At 41.4% G+C, this 9,122-nt stretch overlaps 3 protein-coding genes across 4 annotated transcripts; 2 read left to right on the forward strand and 1 right to left on the reverse strand.

The window, feature by feature from the left end:
* Positions 1–898: 898 nt before the first annotated feature.
* Positions 899–2,906, forward strand: LOC6613797 (odorant receptor 82a). 2 transcript variants are annotated; one of them, XM_032722055.1, is made up of 6 exons: positions 899–1,231; positions 1,287–1,482; positions 1,536–1,881; positions 1,952–2,056; positions 2,116–2,268; positions 2,320–2,906. In XM_032722055.1, the coding sequence occupies exons 1-6, from the start codon at positions 928–930 to the stop codon at positions 2,368–2,370; spliced, it is 1,155 nt and encodes a 384-aa protein (XP_032577946.1). In that variant the 5' UTR covers positions 899–927; the 3' UTR covers positions 2,371–2,906. The 2 variants fall into 2 exon arrangements, with proteins under 2 accessions (XP_032577946.1, XP_032577947.1); XM_032722056.1 differs by having other exon boundaries at positions 2,333–2,906.
* A 584-nt stretch (positions 2,907–3,490) lies between these two features.
* Positions 3,491–5,179, forward strand: LOC6613798. Its single transcript, XM_002038231.2, has 2 exons — positions 3,491–3,769; positions 3,831–5,179. The coding sequence occupies exons 1-2, from the start codon at positions 3,538–3,540 to the stop codon at positions 4,781–4,783; spliced, it is 1,185 nt and encodes a 394-aa protein (XP_002038267.1). The 5' UTR covers positions 3,491–3,537; the 3' UTR covers positions 4,784–5,179.
* Positions 5,180–5,768: 589 nt separating this feature from the next.
* LOC6613799 (poly [ADP-ribose] polymerase tankyrase) lies at positions 5,769–7,503 on the reverse strand. Its single transcript, XM_002038232.2, has 4 exons — positions 7,141–7,503; positions 6,407–6,652; positions 6,146–6,350; positions 5,769–6,086 (listed from the first exon to the last, which is right to left on the reverse strand). Exons 1-4 carry the CDS (start codon positions 7,486–7,488, stop codon positions 5,875–5,877), a joined length of 1,011 nt encoding a protein of 336 aa, XP_002038268.2. The 5' UTR covers positions 7,489–7,503; the 3' UTR covers positions 5,769–5,874.
* Between the last annotated feature and the right edge of the window lie 1,619 nt (positions 7,504–9,122).

Raw genomic sequence — 9,122 nt, forward strand, 5'->3', positions numbered from 1 at the left:
ATTTTCCGGCCAAATAAAATATATATATTCTTAATCAGAAGCAATATCCGAGTAGATATGTCCTTGTCCGTCTGTTCGTAAGAACGTCGAGATCTCAGGAACTATAAAAGCTAGAAGGTTGAGATACAGATACATACTTAAATAGACACATACAGATACTAGAGACATAGACTCAGCGCAAGTTTGTTGACCCATGTTGCCTCGCCAATTTAAATGCCCTAAAGCCGCCAAACCAACCACGCCCACACTTTGGAACGATTTTAAAAATTTTTTCTTATTTTATTTCACAATATTTATCGATATTCCAGAAAAAAGATCAAATTTCGGCTTCGCATTTACACAGACTGAGTAACGGGTATCTGATAGTCGGGGAATTTCGCTATAGCATTGTCTCATGTTTTATTTTATTTGAAATAAAAACAGTCAAAAGGTTTTTGGAACATCTATATAAATTTTTGAAATCAGACTGTCGTTTGTTTAGATGTTTCCTTCATTAATTAATGTACTTAATTAAAAATTTGTAAAAAGGGCGGAATAAATGAACTAATGAGCTTAACATCATAGTAAGTGCAAGGGTGTTTATTCTTCGAATCAGTGTTCTTTTACGAATTGTTACAACTTATATGCTTAATAAATTTTTCATCAGCTGTTGCGGGATCTATTTACCATAAAATGCAATGATTTCCTAGTTTGAAATAATTGAGTATCGCTGCTAATTACCAGCAATTTCGAATCTAATTCTTGGTATGTTACAATTATCGTGTCAGCACTTCGAATTTAAATCGACAATCACTGCAATTAGCCCGGGGCTTGTGCTCTGACGGCAAAACAAATAATTAATCAATCAATAAGACAATTAAAATATTCGAAAGGCTTATAAAACAGGCGTAAGCAGCCCAATCCTTTCATGCTCTAGAAAGTGGGGTCATGGGAAGGCTGTTTCAACTGCAGGAATACTGCCTGCGGGCAATGGCGCATAGGGATGACATGGATGGTACCGAGGGCAGGGCACTCAGCTTGCAGCACATTAGCTCCCTGATCTTCGTTATATCGGCGCAGTATCCCCTGATCTCCTATGTCGCCTACAACCGCAATGACATGGAGAAGGTCACGGCATGTCTCAGCGTGGTGTTCACCAATATGTTAACGGTTATAAAAATTTCTACATTTTTGGCAAACAGAAAGGACTTTTGGGAAATGATTCGCCGCTTCAGGAAAATGCATGAACATTGTAAGTGCTGCTCATAATGTTCAAAGACAGCTTTTGAAACGGCTATTTCGAGCAGCAAGTCACATTCCTAGGTACCGAGAGAGATTGGACTACGTTGCCGAGGCCAACAAGCTAGCATCTTTTTTGGGAAGAGCATATTGCTTGTCCTGCGGCCTAACAGGACTATACTTTATGCTGGGACCCATTGTGAAAATTGGGGCTTGCCGTTGGCATGGCACAACATATGACAAGGAGCTGCCCATGCCAATGAAGTAAGAATGCATTGAGGTTCCTAAGAGTTGTACTCCTTCTTCTCCTCCTCCAGGTTTCCATTTAACGATCTGGAAAGCCCCGGATACGAAGTTTGTTTCCTCTACACCGTACTAGTCACTGTCGTCGTTGTTGCCTACGCCTCGGCAGTCGATGGCTTATTTATTTCGTTTGCGATTAATCTGCGAGCTCATTTCCAAACACTGCAGAGCCAAATTGAAAACTGGGAGTTTCCTTCATCCAAGCCAGACACACAGATCAGGCTGAAATCTATCGTTGAATACCACGTGCTCCTGCTGTCCCTATCCCGGAAGTTACGATCGATGTACACACCCACCGTGATGGGGCAGTTCGTCATAACCTCCTTGCAGGTTGGCGTTATAATATACCAACTAGTGACAGTGAGTATATAGAACGATTGCTCTCGAAGCGATCCCTTAAAGAACGCATCCTTGTCCCACTCTCGCTCAGAACATGGACTCCGTCATGGATCTCTTGCTGTATGCATCGTTCTTTGGTTCAATCATGCTGCAATTATTTATCTATTGCTACGGCGGGGAAATCATCAAGGCTGAGGTGGGATTTTAAAGTAGTGGTAAGTGTATTCTCATGTGGCTTGATTTCCTGTCCTCTAGAGTCTGCAGGTTGATACTGCTGTCCGGCTCTCCAACTGGCATCTGGCTTCTCCCAAGTCACGTACATCTTTGTCGTTGATCATTCTTCAGTCTCAAAAGGAAGTGCTTATTAGGGCTGGCTTCTTTGTTGCATCCCTGGCCAATTTCGTTGGGGTAACTCCGATGCACTCTTATGAATATTTCAGCTAACTTCTATGCTTGCAGATCTGTCGAACAGCCCTATCGTTGATTACCCTCATCAAATCTATTGAGTAATTAATGTACCTCATCTGCACTCTTTAAGTGTTACTCTTTAATATCAGAAGATATAATACATCTAATTAAAATCCAACTTTTTGTTCATATACTAAATCTTTCCTTTCATAAGCAACTGCGAACTGATGTCTACGCTTAGCCAGATATAACTCGTAATACTTGTGAAACGATGCAAAGCACCATATTGAAGAATAGCGCGATCGTAAAAACAGTGGGAGAGAATTTTTCCTGATAGGACTTGACATGCTTATCGCTTCGGAATTATACTTAAGCATAGGCACTCACTGAATTGAAATAAGACCTCAAATTGAGCAATGTACCGTGGTGCGAGTGTAATAAGATCATAAATAAATCCGTTCCAATAATTTAACAAAGTAAAAACAAGAGAACCCGCTAAAGTCGATGTTCTCGACTCTCAGATAGTCGTTACTCAGCTAGTAGGAGAGCTCTCAACCTTAACTTAGGGAGAAATTTCGGGTGTGGTAAAAATGTTTTGCAATTTTCAAGAAAAAATAATAAAAAGGAATGTGATTGTATGGTTGGATTTTAGACTTTTTATATGGGCGTGATAAAATAAAAACGTAAAACGTTCCAGATTGATTATTATTTGGAGAACGGTCTGTAATTGTCTGCAACAAGGCGTTACATTTCCGGTTAAACAGGTTGAAATAAGAAGCATAAGTTGAAAAATATTGGAAACACACTAGTTTAGCAAAAAAACATACTTACTGAGTTGCACCAAAGATTGCACTGGTAGGACATTTTCCAACACTATCTATGCTTTTCAAACGGTATTTCTGATACAAATACATTATGTCAATGTGAGCGCCAACCATTTTATTATTGTCCACTTGGACAGATTTTAAATTATTATATGATAACAAAAATCATTTTAAATATTGTCAGAAGTAATGAAAAGTTTTCATTAAAAAGGGAAACATTCAATAAGTTATTGTAGTTATATAAAATTATATAATACCAGGGAATACTTTGTGAATAGGGAGTTTTGGGCTTACATTTCAATTGAAGTTAAATAGTTTCGTGGCTCCGTGATAGACGTACTTGAAAAGTGACTTTCTCAAACTACTGTGCAACGAAATCCGACATCCGTTGAGGGGTCCGATAGGCTGGCGCAAATGTTGGGTTCCCAGTGACCAGAGCTCTGCGATGACAACCTCAAGTCTTGCAATCGGCGCATCCGTAGCGCTTATTCTGTTGATGTGGACTGGTTCTGGGCATTGCCAAGTGGGATACGTGCGGCACCTGTCGGAGCTGCGGATAAGGGAACTTGAAAAATTGGCGGTTCGTATGCAGGGCTCCATCAACACCGAAAAGTATGCCTGCGAGAGCTATTTTGACTACGTCTGTAGCCGCAATAGACCCCTCTTCTCGATCATGGGTAAGTGAGGATAGCCTGTATTGGGGGAGTGCATATACCTAATGCATATACCCTATCCAAGGACACATGCCGCAAATGGGCGATCTTATGCAGTTGCTGACCGACTTGCAGAACGATCCAGAGCCATTCGAGGCAAAGCAGAAGACGCTGGACTTCTTCATCTCGTGCAACTTGCACCACGCGCTGGAAGACTGCTATCGTGAGACCTATGAGTATTTCAAGCCACTTTTCGGGTATATAGTTACAAAAAACATGCTCGATGGAGAATCCCACGAGCTGGCTGACTTCCTGGGCATTTTGGAGCGCTTCGTCGTCAGGTTTCAGAAGGACAGAGAGTCGAATCCTATTCTCAGCAAGCTGGCCACGTACAAGCAGAAGTTCAAAACGCCGCGTGTTTACTTCCATGCTAGAGACCTGAGCCGGGAGTACAAGGACCTGCGGATCTACCGGGAGAGCTACGAACACAACGTGCGCAATCTGGAGCAGCACCGAAAACTGAATTCAACATACGAGCTGGGTGTTCAGCGCACCATGCTGGATTGGAGCATGTACCTCTATCAAAGCCGCAACAAGCCCATGTCCTACTTCTACTCCACGTTTACGGTCCATTTGTACATGATGCTTTTTAATAGTCTGGAGCGTCAGCGAGATTTCACGCGGTTTCGCGAAGATGTGGAGTGTTTAAGGCTGCCGCAGTTCGTTAACGTTCTGGATGAGGCCAGAATGCTGGCTGTGATCTACTTAAAGAGCTTCAGAGCCGCCTGGATAGACTACAGCGCCTGGATCAACTCGCCCCCACAGAACAGTGGGATATACGATCAGGAAAATGGGGTCCTTCAAAAGTACCATCTTGACAACAAGCGTATATTTTTCACTCTTTACGCTCAGAACTTTTGTGAGTTTGGGAAGGATCTGGCCGAGCATGTCTTCTATCTGGGCCTTAAGCAGAACAAGGACTTTTACGACATATACTCTTGTGGTTTTCAAACGGAGAACCCTATGACTTGTGTTTAATATATCAAGTCAATTTCTATCATACATATATTTAGCTTACGAGATATAATAAATCATTAACATCATCTTAACGCTGTATAAACCATTTGAAAGAAATGGCTTTCACTATCGAAAACACTATAATCAAGTTACCCGAATATCAGATACCCGTATTCAGCTAGTAAAAGAGCGAACTAGAAATTTCTGGCATATCGAGTGAAGTTGGGGAAAAATCGTATAATTTTTGAAAGCGTGGGCGTGGGAGAGTTGGATGGTTTGTGGACAAAAAAAATTGTTGACTTACCGATAGAAATTGCAAAAACAAAAACTGAAATGTAAAACAAGAAAGAATGCGATGTAGACAGATACTGATAGAAATTTACAAGATTAATAAAATTATAAAAAAATATAAATATATATATTGATATTATATTTTTCAAAATATGGGTGTCAACAAACTTGCGCTGCGTCTATGTCTCAAGAATCTGTTTCTGAATCTTAACCTTCTAGCTTTTATAGTTCCAGAGATCTCGACGATCATACGGACGGGCAGAGTTAGATGACTATTGATCCTGATCAAGAATATATATCCTTTATATGGTCGGAAAAGGTTTCCCTCTACCTGTTACATATTTTTCAATGAATCTAGTATCTAGGGTACAACTTTCATAAACTAGACTTTATATTCAAATTCAGAGTAACGGGTATAAAAATGAAAAGAAAAAGGAATTCGAGACCTCTGAGTTCGTAAGCATTTGATTGCAGTGTAAGTGGTAAATGGTATTATTCAATTTACACAAAACAAATTTCATTGATCCAAGCTCTGGCCATTTTGGATAAATTCAACTCATATTCATATTCATATTCAAATTCATAGCAACCTTAGCCTTTTGACCCCTTTCGTTCAAATTTAATTCACAGTGATCTGCACGCTTCGTTATAGTATCTTTGGTAATACCGTAGGCCATTGTTGGGTTTCAAACGAAATGCTCAATACACCTTGAGATTAATGTTGTTATTGCTTTAATCGTGGGCTTTAATCATGAACCGTGCCAGAGTCCTTCCCTTCTTTTAAATTCACCACTGAATTCAAACTTCTTTGGTGTCCCTCGTTATTGCAGTTGTGCCTTTGTCACTGCGTCTGCGGTCGCGACTGATTTCTGCAGCCTAAACTTTTGCACCTCGTCAAAGTAATCCTTTGCCTCCTGTCTGTGATAAAGTTTCGCCAAGTCGGCGCAAGTTTTGCCAACACCATCCACAGCCGCCAAGTCTGCGCCGTGCGTAACCAGGACTTTGATGAGCTCCATGCTAGCGTCCATAACCACTGCAAGCAAAGAGCGAATTTAAATTCGATTAAAGCAGTTTCAGTCCTTCTAGTCCCACCTGCGCGCATAAGAAGGGTCCAGCCGCAGATGTCTCTGGCCTCCGCATTCGCTCCCGCTTCGAGAGCGAACTTGACTATTTCCAGTTGATTGGCGTCAACGGCGCAGTGGGCGGGAGTCATGCCGTTACTGTCCGTCGCCTCCAGGCGGGCCTTCTTGTTCAGCAGAATGCGAGCGGACGGCAGGTGACCGTAGTAAAAAGCCAGCTGTGAGGTTTAAAGCTCGTTAAAAACTGGCAATTTAGACTGGGGCAGTCACCAACGTGCAGCGGGGTCCGTCCGCTTCCCGGATTTCCAATGTGGACGCTGCAACCGGCCGAGAGCAGCAAGTCAATGATGCACATCTCGCCCTGAACAATGGCATTGGCAAGTGGCAGGAATCCGTTGGAAGCCGGATATTCCATCAGGCTCGGGCGTCGACGCAGCATTCTTTTAACCAGGAATTGCTGCCCCTTTCTTATGGCTCGGCTTAGGCAGTGTGTAGATGGGAGTGCTGCAGCCGTGCAAGCCTAAGGTTTTAGAAAGGGTAATTGTTATTGCGGACGATCCCATTTATACGAAACAAGACAGAACGCAGCAGTCGACTTCTTCGACTATCAGATACCCGTTACCTTGCTATTAAAATGTAGCCTTATTAATTTAGCATTTTGTTGACTTGGCGATACAAATTAACAAAATAAGAAAATACAAAATTATCATATATATCAAAATTGTGGCCGCGTCAGCTTTGTGGAGTTTGGAGTTAAAGTGGACGTGGGTCAACAAACTTGCGCCTACGGAAACTGTATGCCTAATCTTAACCTGTAACTTGTATAGTTCTCGACGTTCATACGGACGGAAAGAAAAAGCCATTTAAGCTTCTGCCAAACTAGAAACAAAATGAATATTTCGATGGAACCAGAAATTTAAAAAAAATATGAATATACGTTTGATTGTGCATAGTTTCATGTTTGGAAATAGTTTCACATTTTTGATAAATCGAATTAATAATATTTACAACTATTTCAGGCGAGATAGCCAAAGGCTCATAACGGTGTCTATCCTTCGAAACTGTCAGCGCTTTTATACGTAGTCGATATCCGAAGTTTTCTTCCAGATTTGTAACTGTTATGGGTGAACTGGAAGTCCAATCCAACTGTAACCAGCCCAGTCTTTTATGGAACTTATCTATACTGTAGACCGAGGCATTTTTTAACAAAGACCAATGAAGTTGAACGCTGTTAACGGTAGGATTGGAAATCCGCGACACGAAATCAGACCACAAGAGTTTATGCTCTTCTTGGTCCAATTTATCGCCAAGCTCATCTTCGCTTTGATTTGACTCCTTTTCCAAGGTGCTGCACATCGGGCAACTTTGAGGTGTTTGAACAAAAAATTTCCGCTGGCGATAACAATTGACGAAGCAACGCCATGGTTACCAAAAAATCGAACTCTGTTGCCAACTCTCGAAAGCAATTGTTAAGCCAATATCAGCATGTTGCTCCGCCAACACTTTTGAAAAATGTTTAGATATTTCTTTTAATTTTTATTAGTCTTGTAAATTTCTATCGATTTGCTAAAAATCTTTTTACCACGCCCACTTTAAAGACCACCGCCCAATAATCCCACGCCCACAATTTGATTTTTAATTTTTACTCGTTTTATTCCCCAATATCTATCGATAAGCCAGACAAATTATGAAATTTCGCGTTGGCGCTTACACAAGCTGAGTAATTGGTATCTGATAATCGGGGACTTCGACTATAGCATACTCTCTCGTTATATTACTTGTTCAGTTTATTTGTTTCAGTTTATTAAAAAACTTGACCACGCCGCTCAAAACTGCAACGCTATTATAGAAAATTATTTTAAATTAATTTAATTGTATTATTTTTCCTGCCAATTCCTATCGATATGCCAGCAAGAATTTTGATCTCTCTGGTTAGCATTTTCTCTAGCTGAGTAACGGGTATCTTATAACCGAGCGATGTGTCTTGCTTATAATTAAGTTTCCTTGTTAAAATAGAGATACGACATTCGTTGAAATTGACTTTAATGGAGAGCACCCTTTATAAATTCGTCAAAAAAAAAAAAATTAACGTTGTGTTCAGAAACTAATATAATTTAAAAGTTTCCAGGCGACATTTCAACTGTTGCCAGCACCCAACTCTCTGCTGATATTACGTCTAGTAAGTGAGTGGATCGTTAAAAAGGCGTTGTAACAAAAGAACTATTGCTTCTTGCAGGAGCATGTGTGCCAACCTAACGAGCCTTTGAGATACGCTTCCACGTCGGCAATGATTTCGGAATTTTCAGCCGACAGTTATCTCACCCTGCACAATGAGCCAACTCATCGACCACCATGGAGGCATGGGCACCGGGCCACAGAGATAGGAGTATCTCGTTTTCAGCCGAGTCTCGGCTGACATGTCAAACACAAAGACTGGCACAAGCACATGCGGAAAATTATCATTTGTCAAAATCACAACATGAAACCGTTTTAAATTTAGCCACTCTGCAGCCAGACGCCAAAGCCACCGCATCCCCTTAAGCCCGCACGCCGTCCTGCGGCAGCCTCACTGTGCTTTTGCCGGCCCGAAATGACAATGTCTGCGGCTGAAGCTGGGAAAAGTTGAGTGGTCATCTTTGCGGCGGCTGCTCCTGAATTCTCATTGATTGAAAACGACCGTGCCAACCGTCAAGGCGGCAGTTCTGGCTGCTTTGGACGGCGGGTTTTCAATATCATTATCTGTGACGGGGACTTATAACTTAAATTTACAAATGGCAATTGAAAATACCAAGAAGGAAAGCAATTGTATGTTTCGCGGCGGCGGGGACACGGACCCAGTGGCTTTTATAGTTCATGGGATCTCGACGTTCATACGGATGGACATGGCCAGTTCGACTGGCCTATTGAGCCTTCTGCCTATCACATACTTATCAACAAATCTTTTGTACCCTTTTACTTTACGAGCAAGGAGTATAATTAAGATTAACAAG

The sequence above is a fragment of the Drosophila sechellia genome, chromosome 3R, assembly GCF_004382195.2.
Source record: "Drosophila sechellia strain sech25 chromosome 3R, ASM438219v1, whole genome shotgun sequence".
NCBI lineage: Eukaryota > Metazoa > Arthropoda > Insecta > Diptera > Drosophilidae > Drosophila > Drosophila sechellia.

Excerpts from the sequence above, each read along its gene's own strand:
- LOC6613797 (XM_032722055.1), top strand. The coding sequence starts at position 928 with ATGGGAAGGCTGTTTCAACTGCAGGAATACTGCCTGCGGGCAATGGCG. Across the intron at positions 2,057-2,115 it reads GGGAAATCATCAAGGCTGAG|AGTCTGCAGGTTGATACTGC; the intron begins GTGGGATTTTAA and ends CCTGTCCTCTAG. Across the intron at positions 2,269-2,319 it reads CCCTGGCCAATTTCGTTGGG|ATCTGTCGAACAGCCCTATC; the intron begins GTAACTCCGATG and ends CTATGCTTGCAG.
- LOC6613798 (XM_002038231.2), top strand. The coding sequence starts at position 3,538 with ATGACAACCTCAAGTCTTGCAATCGGCGCATCCGTAGCGCTTATTCTG. Across the intron at positions 3,770-3,830 it reads ACCCCTCTTCTCGATCATGG|GACACATGCCGCAAATGGGC; the intron begins GTAAGTGAGGAT and ends ACCCTATCCAAG.
- LOC6613799 (XM_002038232.2), bottom strand. The coding sequence starts at position 7,488 with ATGTGCAGCACCTTGGAAAAGGAGTCAAATCAAAGCGAAGATGAGCTT. Across the intron at positions 6,653-7,140 it reads CTATCTCGCCTGAAATAGTT|GCTTGCACGGCTGCAGCACT; the intron begins GTAAATATTATT and ends CTAAAACCTTAG. Across the intron at positions 6,087-6,145 it reads GACCCTTCTTATGCGCGCAG|TGGTTATGGACGCTAGCATG; the intron begins GTGGGACTAGAA and ends CTTTGCTTGCAG.